Consider the following 24,814-nt stretch of genomic DNA (forward strand, 5'->3'; position numbering starts at 1 on the left):
AGAAATCTATTGAAGCCTTGTTTCAAAATATATGAGAGTAATCAGGGTTTTATGTCAGAAATATCCCTTCGAAAAGTGGAACCAGCACTTAGTTGCACACAATTTGCTATGAAAACAGGGCATGCAAACAGACTGATTAAAGCAGAAATTACCACATTTTCTGTTTTTAAATAAACATAAAGATCCTAAAAATCCCCTGTAAGGTGGACTTTCCCTTACAGGATAAAATGGAATTAAAATAGTGTCAATAAATTGTGTGAGAGACTGTATCAGTCTGTGCATTGATAGTCTGTGCATGCAGGATAAGAACATTGACTGCCTGCTAATCTATTCCCAGATGGAGGTGGATGCAGAAGAGAAGCGCCATCGCACACGCTCCAAAGGTGTTCGAGGTACGTCTCTTGCTTCAGTAAATCACTCAAGGCCCCCGCTCAGGGTGACCTTCATCCTCCAGAATCTCTTTGCACGATTCATTCTGACCCTTGCTTTTACACAACCTTTCTGGTAATTTTCTGTAGAAGAGGGGTACTTGTAATAGATGATAAATTTTTATATATTTTCCATCTCTCTGCAGTTCCCGTGGAACCAGCCATACAAGAGCTGTTCAGGTTAGTGCTCTGAGTGTAAAATGTATCCCCATTAGCAATTTAGAAAATTCATGCCTTTTAATGGGTATAATGCACTTTCAAGTTCATTGGTGGTTTGCTCATGCCCTGCTGCACTGATGAAATTAATTCCCTCGAGACTTGCTAATAAAAAGCATCCCCTCTTTTTTTTTTCCTTCAGTTATTTGATTTCTCTTTCTGTCTTTGTTGCCCTCCATCTCTGTAATACCTACTGCCTGCTTTTAGTGTAATCTTGCTGCAGCACACCGGCACCTATATAATTAATCCTCTCTCTTTTGCAGCTGTCCCACGCCTGGCTGTGATGGCAGTGGTCATGTTAGTGGCAAATATGCAAGGCACAGAAGGTAATATCTGTAATTTTTCATAATTTAGTGAAGAGATTTGGTAAACAAGTTAGCTGGCATGACCTTGTTAAACCAAACAATGATAAAAATTAGCAATTAAACATTCTAGAAGCCATTCAGATTGACTTTTTTTTACTTTCTGAATGTCACACAAAATCTAACTCACATTTTTGCTGAGGAAACTTGTTTTCATTGTCAATCCTCTCTCAATTTTTGCATACAGTGCTCTGGCTCATGTATTGAAAATTAAAATTTGGCCCTACCGACATGTTGGTGCCAGTGTGACTTCTGTTACTTAATATATTTAATAACTGAATGAAAACAAGCTTCTAAACATTTTAAGTTTGATGATCAGGTTAGATTCAAAGGTCAAAGCCTAAGACAAATCAGTGATAACAGGAATTCAGGATTCAAATGTTATATTATAGTTATAAATACCTTTACTTCAGTTTCTAAACCATGATATGTGGAGACATCTTCTTTAAGAAAATGTTTTTAACTGTTTATTGTTAATAATATATCAAGGTAGCATATGTTACACATACTACATGTGCTTCAAATTAATTTAAAGCTCAATCTTTGAATTTCTGTGTCTGCAATGTCAATGTTCAAGTGTTGCACATCTGTATAAACAGCATTCCTTTCCTGAATCATTTGTCCATGAATTTCGTGTGCAATATTTTGAAAATTTAACAGCTCCAGAATACCTGAATTTTTCTCAATGTGCTGTGCATTTCATTTGACATATTTTATACAGCAGCCTGTTGTAGGAGATAAAATGGCTGATGTTTTGGCCATCTCTCTTCTGAATAAAGGGAGGTGTTCAAACTAGTGTTAAATTCTCCTGAAACTTAAGATTTTTTTCGTTCTTGACTTTTTCAGGTTTTAAAACACTTCTGGTGTTTATAAGAACACGTATTTCACACCAAATCTGATAACTACTTTGTAATAAGGGCATATGGTTTTTATGAATTAAATGGAAATTATATGTTTCTGGTTAAGGCATTTATTTGAAGCAGGAAAAGAAGATGCCAAACAGTGATATGTCAGTCCACCCAGTGCCACTCAGGCCACTGATGTGCCTTTTTTTCTTATCAGTGAATGAAGTTTAGGGACAAGTCCATAAGTGATATGCCTGATATTAAAATTCTTTTGAATTACATTTAAACAATATAAACCATAAAATAATCCTATTCAAATTTCTTTTCCTAATTTTTTATTCACTCATAAAAGTGGTAACATTTTTGTGGTTATTTGAAGGATTTGGTCAGATTGGAACACTGATTTAGGAAAAGTAACCAAAATCATTCTTCTTAAATAGTTCTTCTTAAATTCACTTGTGACTTCTTATTTCAAACCATGGTTTTCTTTTCTGCATTTTCTTAATGTAAATACAAGCCTCATCAGTAATTAATGAATGGCACCAAATCCTTCTTTTTCCTCCTAAATTTCACGAGCAGCCAACAGTTAAATGAGATGATTATAATGTCCTTTCTAGTTACAAGATTGTAACTACATACTTTCTTTACACTTCATGGGATTTGTGTGCAGATTTCAAAAACACAAGTCTTGAAACATACAGAAAGAAACGCTTTAGCTTAAAAAAATCTGACTTCTGAATTGCTCTAACTTTGATCTGTGTCTGTATAAAATCACCCTTTTGGGGAAAGGGGAAGGAATAGATGTGAGGTTTGGAAAGATTACATGCAGTTTTGAGACGTTAATTCCATATTTTGCTTTCTTGACATGATTCTGGTATGTCAGTACACGAACAGACTGAATCTCAGAGCTGTTAATTAAATGAAATTTTGGGCAGATGCGCAAAGAATAAAAATTGGAAATACATCAAAAATTCCTTTTTTTTGTACTGGCTGAAGAATTTGTGGGGTTTTTATGTTTTCTTGTCACCCTGATTGCCAATCCCTTAATCAAAATATATTTAACAAATATATGTCTTATTTATTGTAAAAACACAAAGTTCTTTGGTGAGGTCTACAATGTACATACCTATTTTCTAGAAGATCAGTAATTTTTTGTCTAGTCCAACCAACACCTAGTAAATTTAAGGTTTTGGAAGAATCTGAAGGAATTTATCTTTTTCTTTTTTTTCTGTTGTGCTGTTTGGGTGGGAAAGACTCTCAAACATTTCTTCCAAGAAAATCAGACTGTCTTAAAAATTTGATGTGTTCAGGGAATTGCATATCTCAGCTGATGCCTAACTCAATTCTGTTTAGACCTACAGAGCATTTTAATGAGGTTAAGACCTTTCCATTCACAATACCAGACCAGCTCATTATTAGAAATGAAATGTGTTTGCTTCCACTAGATGTAGTCAGTGCTCTCCAGAATTCTATTTCTTCTATAACACCTTGAAGTCTCTGGAATATTGGGATTTTTTTTAATTGTAATTTTATCCTTGTAATGCCAATGTGACAGTGAAAACCATGTTCAGATACTACATTAAACTTGAACTGAAATAAACAGATCCTTTTAAAATTTCAGAGAAATTCAGCAGATGAAATGTTGTTCTGCTGATAAAATATTAGGTAGAAGTTAAAGGAGAGGTTTCTCATATGTTTTGTATTCCAATTGTATTTTTAATTATGAAAGAGCTGCAATGTTAGGGTTAGCTAGGGAAACAGGCAGGCCTTTTGCCGTGTGAAAACACAAGACTGGTACTAGTTAGGGTGACAGTGGTCACAGCTTGTTGCATCATTTCCATCTTTTTGATTTTTTCTGTGTGTCAGATCTTAGTTTGAAGTGAAACCTTGAGTGCCTTGGTTGGTACTTTGCCCTCAGCTCTTACATTTGGTGCTTAATTTTAGCTTGTTAGTTGGGCACGCTAATAGAGAGCTAAGATGCACAGGCTTCACTGCAGGCCACTTTAGGGCAGGATGCTAGGATCTCTGAAATTAACCTGGTGAAAGCACCTCTCTCCAGTGACTGCATAAAAGTTAAGGAAGTTTAGCATCCCAGTTTGGGCACTGAGGGTAAGTGCCCGAAGTTAGGTGGTGTGCCCACCTTCTTCAGAGCAGACTCATCTCTTTTTTTTCTCTATTTCAGTAATACCTAGAAACCCAAAGCTATCACAGACCCTCTAGTACTGTCTATGATGCACAGCATGAGGCAGTGCCTAGATGTTAGTGTTTACAGAGATAGGACTTCAGTACCTGTTGTTTATATTTCCAGGCACCTGAGGCCAACTGAACTACTCCCAGATCATGCAGTTAAAGAAATGCAGGTTTCTTTGCAGTATCAGGTCTTAAAAAAATAAAAAGAAAAAAAAGATTGTGAAAGATCTGAAACCAAAACCAAAATATAAGTCACTGACACATTCAGATAGTGGTGGAGACAAGAAAAAAATTGAACTCTTGGGAGTGAAAACCAGAGCCTCTCCCTGGGCCGTGCTCCTGATACTGTTTATCTTATGCACTTGGTAGCTCTTCAGGTCCTCTGTGCATAGCAGCATAATAATGAATGGTACTTTTATACATTCAGAGCTGTGAATTACTTTTGAACTATAAGCTTGGTCCAGTTCCTTGAATACTTTTAGCTGTGAAGAATCCATCTGGGTGAAGCAGTTACTCAAACCACACCAGGAGAGTGTTCCCAGAACTGTGTTTTCAGGACGTCTGTCGGCTAAGTGTCTGAAGAAAAACCTAGATTTGAGTGTTCTTTCATTGCAATTACTAGGAACTTTGCCAGTTTCATTAATCAACTTTAAAGACAACAGGATTCACATTCTATGTATACAAATGTAAGAGCAAGTCCAGTTTCTGGTCTAAGTTCTGCAGGTGCAAATCACATAGTTACTGTAGAGCAACTGAGTGCAACTGGTCTGTGTTATTTACTGAGTAGATGTGAGTGATGGTTTTAGAAATATTACACCCTACTGTGTTGCTATGCATTTAGCACTTTTTTTTTAAAACACAGCATATACCAAATAGATGCCTATGGTTTGCCATGTAAATAGGTATGTAGGCACATCATAAAAATCATAACTAGATGCCATTTAGAAAATACTGATTACATGCAATGGCCTAGTTTAAAAGCTTCTTAACATCATAGTTTAATTTTTTTCTCGTGACAAAAGCATTTAGATTCTGTAATGGGTTAATCACTTGCCAAATACCACATGCTTCAGAATGAAACACATTGTAACAAGAGCCCTAAAAAGAATCTTAAGCTGGCAGCAGAGCACTATGTATATTAATTTAGGATTCTTTTAATGCGCATATTTGAAAGCAGATAAAGCCATTGTATAGAAATTAAAGCAAAACACAATCTTAGTCTGAAACAATATGCAGCAAATTTCAATGAAGGATGAATTGTTAAGGCCAAATGATAAACCCTTCAGATTTAAAATGGAAATACTGATAGAACTCTCGCTATATCATGAATTTAATTTCAATTGCTGAAAATAAGAATTCAGATGAAATAAACCAACTTAAACATTTCATCTACCAAGGAATTTTGCATGCCTTTTCTTCAGTTCATATTGCATATGTAAGGGATTTTTTTTTCATTAATCACTGATACAATGTCTTGCAAAAAGAAGCGAGTCTCAGAAATGAAAAGGGATCATAACATAATGTTTGGATTTATAATGTATGAATTGTCCCTAACCTTATAAAATATATTGCATTTTAATTCTCCATCAAATTTCTTGATATCACCAGTTCTTTGTTGCTTTACTAGGGTGTCTCTGTTTCTATTACATTATTCAGACAGAATTGTTTTGACCATCTTTTAATTTTTAAGCACGAGATTTGTGACTTCATACAACAGATTTCTTTGAATTTATAAATACTTTAGAGTTTAGCATTGCTGGTTTGATTAGGAAAAGCCCCACATACCCTCGTATTGCCTTGGCATTATATACTGTAGTTCAGTTGTCTATATTTTAGAACAGAGTGAGTGAAATAATTCAGGCTCCCAAACTTCAAAATTAAAAGACTCAAATGTCTCTCTCTTATTAGAAAATTATTGAATTTCTGTGGCTTGTTGTGCCATATTTCTTATTCAAATTTTTTCATTTGATATACCTTTTCACCCACCAGTTTGATTGCCATGGCTGCAGCCGTGGGTGAATAATTGCCTGTCTTCACAGGAGCATGTTCTGGAGCTAAAGTCGAGTGCTTGCTTCCTGATGTATGCCTCATTTGGATTCTGCCGACAGCCTAGGGGCTGTATTATTCATGCCTTGACAGATAGCACTCACTAAAAGCATTGGAACAGGGCCAGGTACTGGCAGAGAGATAGTGGAGCATTGCAACTTGCAACTGAGAGGAGCATCTATAATACAAAAAAGAGAAATCCTCATACCTCCCTTTTACTGGTCTCACTTTGATGGAGAATTCATTTGCATCAAAATAAAATACCCTAAAAATAAATACATTTTTTCTAAAGCACGCTTGAAAGTTTAACACAATTTTCCACATTTAATTGCAAAGCTGATTTTAATTAGTAAGGCCCTGCATGTGAAAAATGAAGATTCACTTGGGTGAGTGTAACACATTGCAGTGTCTGCTGAATGCTCTAATTAATGTATGGCTGCTGTACAACAGGGTGCACTGTGGGATATTTATGAAAAATTCTGTGCACGCAACCAGTCTATCTGTATTTTAGTTCTTGAATCCACAAGAATAAATAACTTTTCCCCCTTTATTCTTTATGAGACATCATTGTGCATGCCATCACTCCATCCATAAACTTTATAGCATGCCTGTCCTTTTTACTATTTGTCAACGATATTATAAATCAGAAGCCAGGACATACATATTTTAACATTCATTTGATAGCAGAGCATGGTTGCACGCTGTGCAGAACCCGAGGTCCGCTGATGCATTTGTGTTAAAGCCTAACCACAGAACAGTGAGGTCCTTACTGTTGTTTGCTTTTATGATACTGTGAAAAATCCCACCGAATGCTGAAGTATAGACAAATGTATATTCATTTCTCTCTAAGCTGATAGTCGAACTTTATTATAGTGTTAAATAATGATAAAATTATTCACTGGATGTTTACCTGAGGAAAAACTGTACTCTGACACTGCCTATGCGATTTAGTTCTATTTCATTTAATGGTATATTTGCTAAAGATTTTGGTAAGTTGTGGTAAATACCAAGAATAATATTATAATGTATTTTATATAAAATAATCCACCATTCAGGAGTTGTAAAACATGTTAATAAATGAAGCTTCACTGCTTTGTTAATTCCAGCTAAAAAGAAATAAGTAAGTAAGTAAATAAATAAATAAGTGAAAGAGCATAGGGATTTTCAAACAGAACACTGCAAACAATAAATAAATGTGCTGACAGAGAATCCATAATGTATTAGAGGTCTGTATTGGCTCCTGTCTGGATTCAGCAATATATCCTTTGTCTGATTGTTGATTAATGATTAGAAAGGTGCAAAGCTGGGTCTGAAACGTCAACCAAATATACACCAGCAATTGGCGTGTGGCTCTGCATGCTAGTGGCCATTGTCTAGGGTGACTACACAAAGGAACCACAGTTCAATTCCTCCTACCACCATCTGGATTGGGAATAGCAATTTCAGTGGCAGCAAGTTGCAGGAGCTGCATGTGCCAGGAGTACTAGCCTAATAAAGGGCGGGGGGGGGGGGGGATAAAATCAGTGACAGGAGCATGGAGAGTGCTGACCCAACTGTGCAGCAACAGCAAACAGCAGATTTGGGATGTGCTTTCTGCAGTGGGTCCCCAGGCTTGTATGTTGCTGAAATGATATGCTCAGCATGGCAGGTGCTGAGCATATTTCTCATGTAGCAGTACACTTAGGGCCACAGTGTTTTCTGTGGAAGGATCTGTCCGGAGATGTTGCCATCAGCCACAAAATAAATTAAGACTATGCAGAAAGTATGGGAAAGAAAATTTAAAAAAAAAAAAAAAAGGAAGAAAGAAGGAAAGCAAGAACAGAGCATCCAGTAATACTAGGGAGATAGTTTCCCGAACAAGATCCTGAAAGTAGCTATACACATTTTTCCTTTGCCTATGGGAAATTTATTTGGTTGGCCTGGTAGCTTTTCTGAGAACACTGTGTTCTCTTAGGAGAGAAATAAATCGTTTGAGGTTGAATAATTTGTGCTTTTTGTAATGAAAAAGAGGATCTACAGAGTTGATTCGCGTGTGATGGGCAAGACATTTAATCACCCTATGCTTCTGTTTCCCCACTTGTAAACAGAAAGAGAATATCAGGCACTTTAAGATGTAAAGACAGAAACATATATAGGGGATTATTACGAACACAGGGCCCAAAACTCTGTCTCTGATATTTATCTGGTATTTAAATAAAGATCTGTTAAATGACCATTGACGTCAGAGGAAGTCTAACCTTACATTTCAGTGCTTTTTGGATCAAAATATTTTTCTGGAGGACAGAGCAAAATTAACTGATTTGTAATGATAAGACAATTTTACATTTAGAGTCAGCTCTAGTTTCCCTATTGCATAATTAATGAATTATTTCCTCAACATTTCTGAAAAAAATACTGATTCTGAGGTTTAAAAAGCTGGGAGTATTTAAGAAGTCCGTTTATTAATCTGTATTTTAGTGATAATGCTGTCATGGTTATTAGCCTTACACTAAACCAGAAAAGCCATGAGCAACATTGTGCACTGGGTTCAGGGTACCACGGAGCTGCCTGCATCCTCCTACCAACAGTTCGGAGCAGCAGCATAGCTACTGGGGGTGCAATTGAAAAATGGCCTGTGGATTAGAGCATCCCAAGTAAGGGCTTTGGAGACAGGAGAATTTACTTGTGAATACTGGCAGCTGGATAGACAGGGAACCTCATCTTATTCCTTGCTCCAGTGTCCACACCAACATAAATAACATAGATGACTGAAAAAGGTTTATCCATAGGTGGCACCCATGCTATCAGAGAGTAGCGTTGCCCTGCACCTTATTCTCTACCTCAGTGAAAATGATCCGAACTCTGCTAGAATCATCAAAAAAAGAGGCAGGGGAAATCATATAAGCAAAAAATAAATAAACTTGTATTTATCTTTTTCTTTCAAATATTCATATTTTATGAGATCAGGCACCATAAGTATTACCTGGGCTAGCAAAAGAATATGAAGAAAACAAGAAACCAATTCAAATATGAATAAATAAATCACTATACCATGCTAGCAGAAAAATCCACATAGATGTATATGTAGAAATACGAGAGAAATGAGGCACAGAAAAATAAAGAAGTGAGAAAACAAAAACAAGGTTGTAGGGAGGAAGAGAAAAAAGAATAGTTCGGTGGTTTTTTTTCCCTAAAAATACACTACGATGTGTCTTTAAAGACTTATATTGAAGTTCTTCAATAAGTTGAGACAGCCCTTTCAAAGACATCACTTCTTGTTAGTGGTTGATATGAAGTACTGTTTCTAGTGGTGTCAGCTCAGGACACAGGAAGAAGAGGTACTCCTGAGCCATCTTTGATGACAATAATAATTCTAAATAAATACATCTACAGTACAGAATCAAATGCCCAGGGGATAGATAGCTCCTGAAGATACCCTCAGCACTATACAGCTTAGGACACTGTAAAACGGTGACAACTACAACCAGGTGAGTGGACCTACCAAGTTAGTTTCCTGGCTACTCACCTGAATCACCTTCCCAAGAAAATCTTGAAGCTTACTGATTACAGGAAAAGGGATCGCAGAACCTAATGTCCTTTTGTTATTTACAAGAACCAGCAGTGCCACACTGTAGGTATGCATGGAGGAGTAGAGAAGGGCTATAATGCCTAAGAGAAAATATTCCTGTGATTGAAGTTAGGCCTGTGTCTTAAATCTATGATTTGTGATAAAATTTGTAATACTATAAAGCCAAATGAGACAGGACAGGATATGATTGGCTTTAAATGCCAATACCAGCCATTTAAACCAGCTTTTTTAAGTTCAGTTCCCTGGGGCTGGGACAGATTTCTCTGCTATCAATTTTTTTTTATTTAAAGTAATGAGCAGGCCATAAATTGGATGAACAAGTAGTGGATGAATGCTTTCTGTCCAGCTGATAGTCGTGAAAGAAATTTGTCAGTGGTACGCATCTGGTACTGTTTTTCACCCTCATAATGTCTCCAGGAGGAAATCGTACCTATACTTTGTGAACAGGGAGTAGGTGTTCAGAATAAAGGCTAGAGCTAAAAGTGGCATGTGTTCACCTTCTGCTTTAAGTCACCCAGTCCAAAGGGTGAACTCTCATCATCCCTCCCTTATTTTGTGTCTAACTCTGAAGTCAAAGTAGAACTGTACTTTTAACATTAAGCTTGTCTAAATTTGTAGTGTTCTGCCAGGAAACATTTATTTGGGCACTTTGATACCTATGTCATAGTAAGTACGCAGCATAGTTAGTACATCTCTAATCTCTTATCTGCTTGTTCCATTGTAGCGAGTGTTTTTAAAGTCCTCCAATTTGTGATCTATACAAACATGGCACTCACCCACTATTTTGTTCTTTGTCAATAGGAGTTAAGACATGTTTCTCCCATCTTCTGGGAACTTGCATTGACTGTAAAGAAGTTAAGATGTCAGGATGCTTGTATTCTATTTTCTTGATCTGTTCTTATTTTATGGACAATAATATATCCAAAAGGAAGAGGGAAAGATACAGTTTTGTAACTCTGAGCAGTCACTTGGGCAGAGAAGAACCCTATTTCCAGTCCCAGCATTAGTACTTTGTATGGAAGACAGACACTCATTTTAGAGAGGAATGGAATGAATCTTTCACCATTGAAAGTAGCATAAACATGTAAATGTTTTCTTTTGCATGAAGTATTAGAGAAGTGGGCACTCTCAACCCAGATTACTATAAAACCTCATGAGCAAGTGGTCTTCTGAGAGGTGTAAAATGAAACTTCAGTTACCCTTGGCAAAAGAGGATATTTAACATAAATTTCTTACACGTCTGTCTATGTTCTAGATTAGGTAATGGCTGAGGCTGGGATCGTGATTCCTCCTCTGACCACCTCCTAGTCAAAAGACTGAGTTAATCTCTGTTTCTGTTAAAAAAAAAAAAAAAGGCTTAAGGTGATTAATTCCAGGAGCGGAAATCCCCCACTACAGAAAATACCTTCCCCCAGTCCGGATTACAGTGTCTAAATTCTGCTGTGTGTTAAGTGCCCACATGTCCCTAAGTATTAGAAAAGGAGCAGACGTACCTCACTTGGATGCTAGAATTTCACTGTGCAGCTATGCATAGAAACTGAAAGCTGTAATGCATTCGCTCCCTTGGTAAAGTAGCAGTTCGTGACTCTCTGCTACCACACAAGGAATTTACGTCACAGCCAGAAGTTGAGTCATGGCTCTGAATTCTACTCCAGTGCCTTTTTGATTTAGACCATCCTTCTTATATTAAAACTTCATTTATACAAAGATTAGCAAATGATTTCTTGCTATTGAGTATTTGCAGAGACAATAAGAATAATGTGCTAGAATTACTGATATACTGTTTAATATAGACCTTGCTTGGGTGTGGTTTCTTCTAGGATGATCAATGAGGATTGTTTTTTTGGTTCTTAGTAACCATAAGGACTACCTCAGGAGAAGGGGACAAGCAAACAGTCATCTCAAACAAGAGGATATGTCATATATCATAACATACATGACGAATATTCTCTGACATGAATCTTACAGATGTTTGCATGTCGCTAGCCACCAAACAAAAAAACTGGTTTTGAAATTTATTTCCAGAGAATTCTCTGGATATCCCATACTTTGTGAAAGGAAACAGAAGACGCAAAGTCCCAACTAGATGGATGGCTGCTCTGCAGCCAATTTACTATGGTAACTGTATTTTATGCTTATAAAACTTTTTCAACTGTTAATTTTAAAACATCTCATAAATGTTAACACAGTAACCTCAGTGCATTTTGGGATGTTAAGTATTTGATTTCAAATGACACCAAAGGTCATATTGCTTACGATGTTGTAATACATTCACAATAGCACATGACTCGCAAGACTGGTCATAGCAACTTTTTACCAGTGCACGTTTATAGTGCATAGGAGTTTGGGATGGAAAGTGAAAAAAAATAAAAGATTGTTTGTCTGTCTGAAAATGTAGGAATAATTCTGACAGAATGTAATTGCATGACTTTATCTTGAACAGGGCTTTGGAATTAAGATTTCTAGTTCTTAAAACACAGACACTTAGTTCTTTCTAACTCCATGTGACATAAGGTATTACCAGCTTTAACGGTCTTCTGTCCCTTCCACAATGGCGAATTTGTTTCAGTGCTGCTGGCAAGGAAAGTGTACTCCTTTCTGAGTCATAGTACCGTCTCTGCAGCACCTAGGTGTTCCTTGGAAATACTGACATACTCAGAACTGACGTGGCCTGGCTTTGCTTAGCTTGTGAGACCTAAAGAGATCACAGGGAAAGACGGACTCAGAAACTGAGTCAGAGTTATAAAACAAATACCATTTTAGAAAGAATGCAAACAAATTCTGACTACTGTGTTAACTTCATATCTTAACAGTCAAGCTTGCTGCTTCCAGTTACATTATTAAAAGGATGTAGGAGGAAGGACTGAATAGTTAAAATGGCATTGACTAAAAGTGGAACCACTTATTTAAAGTGTCAACATTATAAGAAAAACTATAAAACAGAAAACATTTAGCTTTTTCTATCTACTATAATTTTGATTGTTCATTGAAAATTACAGCAGTCAGTCAGATTTAGAAATCACAGTCTAGTGGACATCTCAGGTAGAACCACAACAGAACAATCATGGTTAGTTTAGATTTACTAGTAGCATTATTTTTTTTTTACTTTTTATGTATACTATAGATTAAACTGATCTCTTGTGTAAGCAGGAATAGAATTTCATTCCTCTTAGACCAGAGCAGTTTGTAATTCTGTTGCTCTAGAACTCTGTAAAAAGAAAAAAACCTCCCCAGGAAGACAAAAATTTATTGGCTGGTATGAAAACCAGAAATTATACCAAACTCCATATTTTTTAAGACATAAGGAAATTTAGAATCGTGTGGTGAAGAGTAAGGAAAGATTTACTTACTGCCTATGTTACAGTATAGCTTTGCATGATCTCAGATCATTTTAAGTGGCATCATACCTATGCAGCTTATCGTCCCTACCTTCAAAACCTTGTAGGTATTTTTAACACTAAAATGTCTTCTGATAGCGGGCCCACCTTCCATTTAGTACATTTACCTGTTAATTAGAGATGAGATCAAAGTTTTCCATCATTAAATTTCTACATCTATGATTTTCACAAAAAGCATTTCAAGATGAAATATAAGCACAAACTTCTAAAGCACAACTTAAGTAGACCTTAGGTGCTGAAACTGAAAAAAAGGATCCACAAAAATCCCGAGACTGTAGTTGATCAAACTTCTAATAGAAAATCTATTTGTGTATGCCCAGAGGTGCTGCCAGCTTCGCTAAGCTGTGCTGCTCAGTGCTTTCTACAGGCCAGAATGTTTGAGATTTGCAGACCGCAGGTGCTTATACCAGCATCCTCTATCCAGTAGGCACAGCAGGCATTCTCTGCTCACACTAACGTGCAGGGACAGCACTGATTTCTATAGACGGCATAGCAGTCGCATCCCCTTTCACTGAAAAATTTCGTGATCGTGGTGCATCCTGGCCCAGCAATGAGAATGCTACCTCCGGAAGCAACATACTGCTTCGGTTTCTCCATCAGCCTCAGTGGGCCCAAGCATAATGTTAATTTCCAAGCCAGAGCCATACCAAAAGGATGACAGGAGAAGACTGACTAGGGTGAGGCTGCCTTCTGACCCGGCTGCTGAAGCCAGGCCTGTGGACAGGAAGGAGCATGGGGGTTTTTACAGAGAACAGAGTAGAAGAGAGAAAAGCTAGTTTGATGATTAAAGGTCTCATCTAGAGGAACCAGATGTGGAGCCATAACAGGTTGATTGGGTTACACAAAAAAAAAAGAAAATAAAAGAAAGGGTTTTCCATTTTTTTTGACAATTGTTTCAATGCAAGTTGTTTAAAAAAAGGCAGAGAACAGTACCACACTGCCTGTATCAAAACAGAGCAATAAAGTAGCCATCCATACTATAGGCATGATTTTTGAACCTGCATCGGAAAGTGTCTTTTTGGATTATGAGTCATATTTTCAAGATGATGCCTAAGTCATAGTTGCACGTAGATGCAGATGGTGACAAGAAAGGGAGAAGTGATTTTGGAAACATTCTTTTCATGGTACTTCATATTTCTTAGTGTAGATATACCACGGTCAACATGCTTGCTATAGTGACTCCCAGGCTTATATACCTATATATTACCATTGGGAAATTTATTCACTAAGGAACTTAGTCATCTAAACTTAAGTACTTTAAAGTTAAGTGTGATGACATTTAATGTTGCCACAACTATTCCCATTATAGAACTGTGCCCCAAATATATAGGGACCATTTTTAAAAGTGACTAACACATTGCTAATCAACTTTCAATGAGACATAAATGTTAAACATCAAATGCCTCAAACTATTCAAAAAATTAAAAGTAGTCTTTGAAGTGGTATACACTTTCTAAAAAGTTGCCTTTCATCTTTTAAAACTGAAGAATCTGTTCCTTTTCTTGCCATCTTCCTGTTACACACTTCTACTTCCAGCCATTTCCCAATTTTACTCTTCGGTCCTTGGACAGTACATCATTCTGGACCTTTCACTATTCAGTCATTGACCCTTGCTACCTTTCCTGTGTGTGCATCTTTAAAACTGAGCAGCTGAACTTCAGAGAGGGATAACTGCCACATTTCCCTGTGAAATCTAGCCATAGGAGGTATATTGGCAGCAGATTTTCAATGGAAACCGCCATTTCCACCCACAACCCAGCTGCCACATTTAAATCATGCTGTGTGGGGCTTCCACTCCCTTGGGAGGCTATTTTCATTTTCCTTCAGAGACTCTTCTACAGTCTAATGGAACTCACTGTCAGCTATAAAAAGTAACATTATATGCCGTAGTATTTTTTTTTTAATCGTGATATGCGTCAAGTTGGAGCCTCACTGTTCTGGACTGGAATGTGATGGAATTCAGTTAGAATTCCCCCCCCCCCTCCCGCCCTGAACAGACGTCCTTCCATCCATCAGATTAAGGCAAAACCATTTAGGCCCATATCTAGACATCTGGCTTTTGGAGTCATGTGATTAAGCCAGTAGGTAAGCTTTCATTTTTAGACCAGAGTATTTCTAATTCTTCTAATCATAAAAAAAAAAAGGTGAAAAAAAATGAACTGGACATAAGAGGTACAATTTTGTCCACTGAGTCTGCCAACAGCCTGAACGAATTCCTTTATCATAGGTGAGCTTGTATCTTCATGGAAATACTACCTGCAAGACCCCCTAATATTACAACAAAGCAATTTCTATGTGCTGCAGAAGAAGACTAGTTCGGCAGATTATTAGCACAAGCAAATACATGCCTTTCAGGGTGTAAGTCATGGCAGGAGGCAGGGGTTGTGGAGCAGCATTTTCTCAGAGGGGAGAATAATGATCCACAATACCTGCCTTGTACTTGCATGGAGTGGAAAAATGTATACCATTATATTTGTGTCTCTTGAAGGATGTGCCCCATTACTGCCACACTGAGCAGAAGTTAGGGCAGAAGAATTGTGTGGGTCTAGAACCCCAGATTACTCTAATGCATCTCTGATAGGAACTGCTAATAGGGACTCTGTTGAAAATTAAATAATACTAAAATAGCTGTGTCCATCTAGAGCAAAGAACATAAAGTCTTGGTTTTAAGTTTGTGCTTATAACTTTGTATGCAGTAGTAAACTGGCAGGCGCAACAGCTAGTATCAAAATTTTGTCCTAGAAATGAGGCTCAAGGAGGTATAATGACAAAGGTATTATTTGAGAAATCCTCTTTATATTAAACAGATTTTTGTGGTAACCTTTTTCGTGCAGAGCCCACTAAGATATCACCCTTAAAAATTAATATGGAGGATTAACTTTCAGTTCCTTCATAATAATGTTTGCTAAATGCATATTAATAACAGTTAACATTTTCACCAAGAGACCAATTTTAGCTGCAGCTCCATAGTGCAATAATGTAGAGAGAATGCTGTCATTTCTATTCTGTTTTAGAATAATCATGTTTTCTCTGTGTTATGGAAAGGCACAATCTTTTTGCTTTTTTTCAAAATAGGAAGATTTAAACATCTCAATCCTCTTAACAACCAGAATTTAGAATATTTTACACTTGAATGACTCCTAACCAACCATGCAAGACAAAGAATGGTATCCTGTAGCTTATGCTGGAGGTGAGAATCCAGTACATAAGCAGTGAAGTGGTTGCAGCTTGTATCACTTTGTTTTTGTCATTTTTTTCTGTGATTTCAGATGTTTACTGATGACAATCTTGTGTTAGAAGGCTGCTCCACAGTACTATTCCTTTCCATTGGTTATATTCTGTAGCCATTAGCTTTTTGGATCAAGTAAGATACTTATTGCTATAGTTACAGGAAAATTGGCGTATGGTATTTCTTTATTCTGTGCCATATATCTTTCTTAGGTAAAATTAAGTTGTGAGATGGTGCTATTGTGTATCTGTGTAGAGATGGTGGGAAGAGTATTTGTGATACGAATCAGCAGCTGATAGTTTCATTATAGTAGCCCTACATTAGAGATGCGATAAAATGACAGTGTATTCTATTACTCAATACTTAAGTACGTGCTAGAATGATAGTTTGACCTGCTGTGTCGTTGTTAAATATGATCTATTGAGTCTGTGTCTAAGGGTGTTGATTCTACTAATATGTATCTAGCCATGTTGTTAAATGATTGACAGTATAACTACATGAATCGCCTTTGATTTCCAGCAGTTTATTTCCCTTGATTTTTGAATGCTTGAACTTACCACGCTGAATTGCTTAAAAGCAATTACGTTTAAAATATTGGAATAGGAAGATTTCATATCATGTCCAAAGCCTAAACACTGTGACTATGCAAAGATCTTTTGTAACTGATAGATGTGCTCTTGTAGCATATTCTAACCCTTTCAAACTGGTGAATGACTGATTATGAACTTTTCCCATTTTACGATACCAAGTAATCACAATAAATAAATAAATTGGAACCTGCCCTGCCCTCTACCTGTAAACAGAGTTGTCATTACCACTGAGGCTGAAAACACAGGATACACACAAATCTGGACATCTTGGCAACTCTAGATACTGCTTTGATTTAGCTCAATGTAGCCAACCTCATTTTTGTCTGTACGTAGAAAAATAGAGGGTTTTCTTTCCCGATGTTTTTCTTCCAGTTTAGATTTTTGAAATAAATGTGGACTTCAGGATTTTGAGTTAGTGCAGATGTCAGTGTTCTTTGAGTTAGCGCAGAAGTGGTCACTGGCTTTGCATGTTCCCATTTTTATGTGTCTGGGTTACATCTAAATCAACATCGAAGTGTGCAGAATCAATAGCCACTTAGCAAAACTTGATTATATGCATTTCATCTAATGAATCAATATGAGTCATTAAGCCTGTGCTCTTTGCACTATCCTAGTTTCTTTGATCAGTCCCTGCATTCAAGGGTATGGCAACAAGACACAATCAATTGTGGCTTCCGGCTCATGAACACACAGTTAAGTTGGGTATTTGCCATCCTAAGATTAGAGTGCGACTGCAGCACTTGTCTGACGTTGGATCATGCAGGTAGTCTTGAAAAGATAGCTTAGCTATAGGGGAGAGAATTATTCATGTTAAGTGATACAAGAGCTGTGGAAAGGAAAGATGCAGGGTTTGGGGTTTCTCTTTACGACAGTCTTGTCGTGCATGGTTTTAAAATCTACTAGGTACTATCTTTGTTGGGGATGGACGTGCAATATGAAAAAAAAAGAAGATAAAAAGGCTTGGATTTCTCTCACTTTTATCAGATTCCTAAGTGGTAGAAATGTAAGTTAATCACCATTAACTCCCTTTATTGTCAGTGGAGAGATAGGCAAAATGTCTAAGAAAGGTGAGATGAATTGCCTCCCAGGAGGTTCGTTTCTCTGCATTGACTTATGAAGGGAGCTTAACATGACATGTATAGACTTAGTTTTTAGAAGCCTCGGGGTAGGTGAGAGATGAACCCCATCCATGACATCATAAGTCATGGGGCAATCAGATATTATATTGATTTATTTGTATAAATACTTTTGAATAATCTACAACTGCAGGGCATGTACTTTGCTAACCTGTGCTGCCACATAAGTTTTTAGTCTCATGATTTGTTACATTTATTTTTTACATCTTGCTTTAAATGAGCTCTCCAGGGCTCAGATTTTTTCCTGTGTATTTGTAGAACACCTAGAAATACATTACTGTGCCTCATTTTCCTTCACTGAGCAGCTATTGGATTCAACCACTTAAATAAACTTATTGTTTAAATGGGTTAATTATTGCAAAACTGAAAGTTTCCTTTCAGTTGTGATGTCCCAAGAGCAGAGACTTTGGTGATGGGTGAAATGACCTCACCAGCCAGAGGGCAGATGATTAGCCAGTAAGTTTGCCACTGTTCATCACAGGGTTCAGTTACACCAGTTTGGAGTCTCAGTGAATCGGGGTGGGGAGGCGCTTCACATTGGAGATGTATAGGATCCAATTACATAAAAGATCCTCACTTTGACTTAAGTTACTGTGACTGTATTGACTACATCAAAGCTAGTCTGCTTTATTTTGTGTAAAAATACATATTTCAATATTTGAATTTCTAAAAAAATAATACTTAAGTTTTGACCTCCATCATTTACTTCTGGCACATCATTCTATTCTCATGTTATTGGTTACTCCTAACTCCTTTTGCAATGCTGTTTTTTGAAGACACTAATTTTTCTTTAGGGCTTATTTAGTTAAATAATGCTATACAGATGAGTAGATCTGCAGTATGTTTGTGGGTATTCATGTGTTTAAAAAGACTCTGAAGTGCAAAAGGATCGAGTTGGCTTTTAAAGCTCTGTGAAGAAAATACCACATCTTCTACCTTTACCTTTTGAGATCCAGCATGCTTCTGGGCACTTTTGTAATTTCTCTTACTGTTCCATAATGTAGTACACAAATATTTGAAACACCAGAAGGAAAAAAGGGATAGAATGCTCTCCATTTCACTCATTCCTATGAGTCAAGCTTGTACCTGTTCAGGTAAATTAACAGTTTTCACTGAACTGAAATACGATTGTATACATACCTAGTCTGAAAAGTCAACAAACTTCTATTCAGTGCAAATAAGTGAAGTAAAGATGGTGTGTTTTGACACTGCACACATGAAAGCACTTCCTGCTTACAATAATCTGATTTATTGAAAGAGAAGCAGAAGCTCATGGGAAAATCTGAAATACAGCGGAACTGTAGAGATGAGTTCATTGTATTTTAAAAGGTATTTGTTACTTTTAATTGTAGTTTCAATAGATAAAAACATAGTAATTTGGGCCCACTTTTACAAAAATATTTAAGCATGTAAAACATGGATGGGAACACAGGTTTTCCAAAGCAGTGACTCTGGATTAGTGCCTAACTCCAACTGAGAAGAGAGGGGTGAGGGCAGTCGTTCTGTAAGTGGCCTTAGATGCTATGGTGCTTGGCAGTGCAGTGGTTGCAAGAAGGATGCCTAATTCTGGAACAGTATTCAAGACTCTGGCTCAGTTGCCAGCAGGCTGCTGGAAAGCAGATTTGGGTCAGTCAGTCTTCTAGACTGGCATTCATAGCAGGCAGGGTGCAAGCAGAATTTTAGTCCAGATGGTTGGAAGCACCAAACCCAGTGTGTTCTAGCGCTATCTTGTAGGCTGCAATTAGTCATTTCTCAGAAATAAAAGCTCAAAAAACTCCATGTCCTTCTTGAACTTTGACTTGTTGCTTTTCCCATTTTCTCTTCTATAGCTTAGTGATTAGAATACTCAGCAAAGTTCTCTACCTTTCACAGCCTGGGAAGGTTTGACTCAATGCCTCCTGTATTCCAGGACAGTACACAGGCATTATGCGGGACTTTTGTGGGGTAGAAAAGATTCCTGACTGGTGTGGCTTAGAGAGCAAAAATAGTTTCCCACAAAGAAGTTTGCCGCCGCACAGTTATCACTGTCCACTGGGTTTGCTGCTCATTCCTGTAGTAATTTGGCATGCTTTAAGCAGTCATTTAAATATGAATGGAAAATCATCCTCAGCTGAAGGAGTTTATTCTTACAACTGAGTAGGCAAATCGCTAGGCTGGAGTCAATCTCTTTTTCTGAATTTATGATGATTCTTTCATTCCTATCAATTCAATGGTCCACCTTCAACGAGAGTGCTACCAGCTCTTCCTTATAATAGTGCGTAGTCTGCTGGGAAGGGCATTCTCTGTAGGGTTTGGTGGAATCCAAATACTTATTTTCTGGTTAACTGCTGTAAGTTGATAGTGTCAGCTCTTTAAAGCTAAAAGTAGTCACTGCTTTGAGAGTGATTTAATAGGATGTGGTGTTATGCAAATTAATTAGGTTTGCACATTCTTTGAAGATTGGATTTGTTACAGCTTACCTGAAAAATGCCTGTTTTCTCAATACCCTAAAAGTCTTCATCTGGAAATACGGACTTGGAAGTTATCTAGTCCAAACCAAAAATAATACTTATGGTATCCAGTGGAACAAGTGTAAATGCCTTGGGAACTTTCTGCCTGAAGCCTTAAGCAGAAGTTTGCTTCTAAGCAGACTCTTCCTAATTTGCTATCCTCAACTGTATATGATAAAATTCTACCTCAGTGCCACTTCAGATGCTCAAGTGCTTCATTAAGTGTTTTTGATAACCTCACTACGTGTCTATATAGTAAATTTTTAGATTCTGTTACCTACCAAATGTTTTGGTTTATGTTAAATTAAATTCTCACAGGCAAAAAGAAAGAATGAGAGCACTGTTGCTGGGGACACTATTTAGATTGAAAAAACATTTTGTAAGAATTTTCAAAGTACTAATGAGAAAAAAAGAAAAAAAAAAGATAACAATCCTCTAAGAAAAAATATTATTCAGATTGAGGGCATAATATTGCCATGATCTTACTTTTCTTGACTTGGATCTTATAGCACGAGGCTTCTGAAATAATAGATTCAATAGAAAAGAGATACAAATGAAAAAAGAAAACTGGTAAATGTGGCAGATAGGAATCACTCTAGGTATTTAAAGTTGACTGCACCTTTATTAGTCACATAAGCTCCCTTTCTAATTCATGTAGGGAAATAAGACAATCTAAGAGGAGAGTGTCCTCCAGACATAGGTTTCGTGTCCCACCTTTCATATGTGAGTTGGCATATCATGGATGGGAGAATATTAATCAGTAATCTGATTTAGAAAATCCCTTGTATTTCTCTGGTCCTATACTACGTTTATTTAAAGAGATACGTTTGTTATAGCTTAGGAATAACTGTACTAATTATGCTGAAAATTATATTAAATTAGCAATAAAATATATTAAAAATCAAGAAGTAGAACTCTGGGAAAGAAATACATATTTCCTGAAGACAGGTCCTACTGAATGTATCAGTAAGTAGCATCCTATGTTTTTTAATGGAGAAAAATTGTGTGAGAGTTTAAAAAAATACCATAAATCATCTTCTAACTAAGGAGTATAAATTCATATATTATTTCTTCAATTTCTTCAATTATTAATGTCTATATGTCCTCTTGGAGCTTATCACTATGAAATTCGACAGTGTTCTTTCCACAAGAATTATTCATGACAGATTCCGAAAACCAGAGATGACTGAGACACACAGCAAAGCAGTGTGGAATATTCAAAAGTGTGTTTCAGGAAGCCCAAATATATATTCCGCTGAAAGCCAGGAGAGCTGAAGCGTGAGGGGAAAATAAGACAAACACAGCTGACCAGGGAAATACAGTGAGCAATAAAAGAACGGATAAAGGCATGCAAGACAGATAAATCAATGGGGTCATTGCTTTGAGCAGGGATAAACAAGTCTGAAAAATAAGCAAATAAGGGGATGATCACAAAAGCCAAAATGGGAAATGGAGAGAAAATTGCAGATGCTATAAAGACGAACAATAACAGATTTCACAAATATACGAGGAACAAGAGGTCAGTGGGAGAGACTCTCATCTCCATATGTGGTCAGGAGGGGAAGTTGGTGGCAGAGGCTGCTGAGAAGCCGGCGCTGCCTTCCCCTCAGTGTGCTCGCCAGAGAGACCACAGGGAACATGCCAGAAACAGGAAAAAGTGTCCTGGAGGCAGAATCTGAAAAATTAATGAAACAAAGGATGAGAGCGGAACAGGTTAAGAAAGAAAAAGAAGAAAATAGGGCAGCTAAACAGTAGGCTCCAGGTCTGGTGGCCTGTTTCCCAGGTTTCTGAAAGACATGGATTTTTTTTTAACTCTCTCGGACTATGAAGTCTATAGTACATGAGGTATATATAACCTATATGATGTATATAGTTGAAGAGCAGAAGCAAGCCAGTGCAAGCCAGTATTTTAAAGGTTTTATAAGAAAAACCCATGCAATGGTAGCTTTACAAAGTATAAATCCAAGCACAAACAAAACCAAATTCAGGATTGTGGAGAAACTGGTACAAACTAATCATGAAAGAGTTTACAAAAGCTGAGTCAGGGTTAACTAACACAACTGATTTTCTTGGAAAAGTGACATATTCCCAAGTCCTTAGGGCTGGACCCAACCCTTAAAATATACAAATGTTTGTTTCTGTTAGTTGCTGATGTGTCCTCAATTTTAATTCTATGAGCAAAGGCACTGAGAATAGATAAATAAAGTGAAAAACTAAAGTCAAATTCACAACTTTACTTGAATAGCTGAGTTGCAAATAGTTATTTAATGAGATTTATAAAAGCATCAAAGCCGATCAGGCAGCTAACTGACATTAATTTCCATTCCCAGTTATGCACTTTCCAGGGGGGCCCGAATCCCAAGCGATGTCTTAGATTCTCACAAACTTTATATAATGTTGTGTAGAAAAGCATAAGGCCATGAAAAAAAGATAAAAGATGACCAAAAATGGCAATGACAATTTCTTTCTACCTTTGACCAATATTTGTATATAAAAAGTCATGCTGTTATACTTAGATGCCAAATACAAAAATTAAACAACAGTTTAAAACAACAGTTTTGAACTGAAAGAGGGTAGATTTAGTTTAGATGTAAGGGAGAAGTTCTTCCCTTTGAGGGTGGTGAGACACTGAACAGGTTGCCCAGAGAGGTTGTGGCTGCCCCATCCCTGGAAGTGTCCAAGGCCAGGTTGGATGGGGCTTGGAGCAACCTGGTCTGGTGGAAGGTGTCCCTGCCCATGGCAGGGGGGTTGGAATGAGATGATCTTTAAGGTCCCTTCCAACCCAAACCATTCTATGATTTTATGATTTTGTTTATTGTTTGGGTTTTTTCCAATGTGAGAACACTTCCAACACTGGCCATGAAAACTGTTGGTTTTGGTTGTGTTGGGGAGCTTGCTTTCCTATTTATCCAGCATTGTAGCATATAATGGAGCATAGCAGTGGAGAATTTAAGAGAAATCCATCATTTATAATAATAACAACAAACAACAGCGTTAAGAATGTGGTTGTATTTTCATTATTTAAATCGCATAGAAACATATCTTAATTGTACACCATCAAAACCTTACTGAATATTAAAGAATTATGAAGCATTGCTTTTTTCTTGATTGTTGTACTGATAGCTAACAGGTAGGTTAAGAGTGCCGTTTTTTTAACTATATTCATCTGCCTTAGAAAAGACTGTAACGTGCAGAATAGAGAAAAGAACGAGAAGGAAAAACACACATTTGTATCAGTTCTGGAACTGTTAATGCTGGCATGTACATGTGATGCTTTCAGACAAATAATAGTTGTTTGCAATTTCACAGGTTTTGTAATTGTCCTCCCCCTTGGTCATTATTGCCTAAGCAGTATTTTAGTTTGAAAACATGCATTTTGAGAGCAACTGAGAGCACATGAGCAACTAATCATGGTGTAGAATTAGAATATATGACTAAATAACATGAGTTATACAATCTGACCTACAGAAATCTGCAGGATAGTGTAATAACTTGCATCTTTTATTTTTGCACAGTGTTTATGGCTGTCCTTTGGCAAAAAAAAGAAAAACACAAGATAAGCAACCCCAAGAACCAGCCCCCAAAAGAAAACCCTTTGTGGTTAAAGCAGACAACTCTTCGGTAGATGAGTGCTATGAAACTGATGGAACAGAGGAGATGGATGAAAAGGAAGAGGAAGAAGAGGAAGAGGATGAAGAAGAGGAGGAATATTCTGATGATAATGAGGAGCAAGGTGACGAGGAGGAGGATGATGAGGAGATAGATCGAGAAGAAGAAGAGGAGATTGAAGAGGAAGAAGAGGAGGATGAAGAGGAAGGTGAAGATGTGGAGGATGAAGAGGAGGAGGAAGAAGAGGAGGAGGAAGAAGAGGAGGAGGAGGAAGAACGTGGTAATAATCAGAGTATTAGTAAAAAGTAAACAATGTGTGTTTTCTGGGTTAATCTTCTAGTGTGGTGTGTGAGGATTTAGCTGTGCGGTTCTCATTAAAGCTAATAGAAGTCATGCAGTTAAATCTCTGCTCCACACTGAAAATATACCCCACTGTGTCCTCTTAACATTTATTTTAATAAGTCTGTCTTCCAAATATTTTTTAATACACCAGCACTCACATTTCAAACAAGGAGGGTGGAGGTGTATTTGTGCTAAAAATGCTTGCATATAATGTAATCCTAGTAGTGGATTAATGCATGCAGTTACCAGGAGAATATTCACGAAGGTACAAGCAAAGCATCAGCTACAGCTGGGTGCCTGTACTGATCATTTGCAAGTGTATTTGCTGGATCTGCTTATATAATGTCAGTGGTTGCCCACATAAAT

At 37.2% G+C, this 24,814-nt stretch overlaps 1 protein-coding gene across 4 annotated transcripts in view; it reads left to right on the forward strand.

Annotated features, from left to right (window-relative positions):
* The first annotated feature begins 337 nt into the window (after positions 1–337).
* The window catches only part of MYT1L (myelin transcription factor 1 like), a 128,182-nt gene continuing 103,705 nt past the window's right edge, over positions 338–24,814 (forward strand). For all 4 annotated transcript variants that reach the window (XM_075049870.1, XM_075049871.1, XM_075049868.1 and 1 more), the window contains exons 1-4: positions 338–392; positions 575–608; positions 908–970; positions 24,013–24,383. In XM_075049870.1, the coding sequence (XP_074905971.1) occupies positions 338–392; positions 575–608; positions 908–970; positions 24,013–24,383 (523 nt within the window). The remainder of the gene's footprint in view (positions 393–574; positions 609–907; positions 971–24,012; positions 24,384–24,814) is intronic.

The sequence above is a fragment of the Buteo buteo genome, chromosome 17 (assembly GCF_964188355.1).
Source record: "Buteo buteo chromosome 17, bButBut1.hap1.1, whole genome shotgun sequence".
Taxonomy (NCBI): domain Eukaryota; kingdom Metazoa; phylum Chordata; class Aves; order Accipitriformes; family Accipitridae; genus Buteo; species Buteo buteo.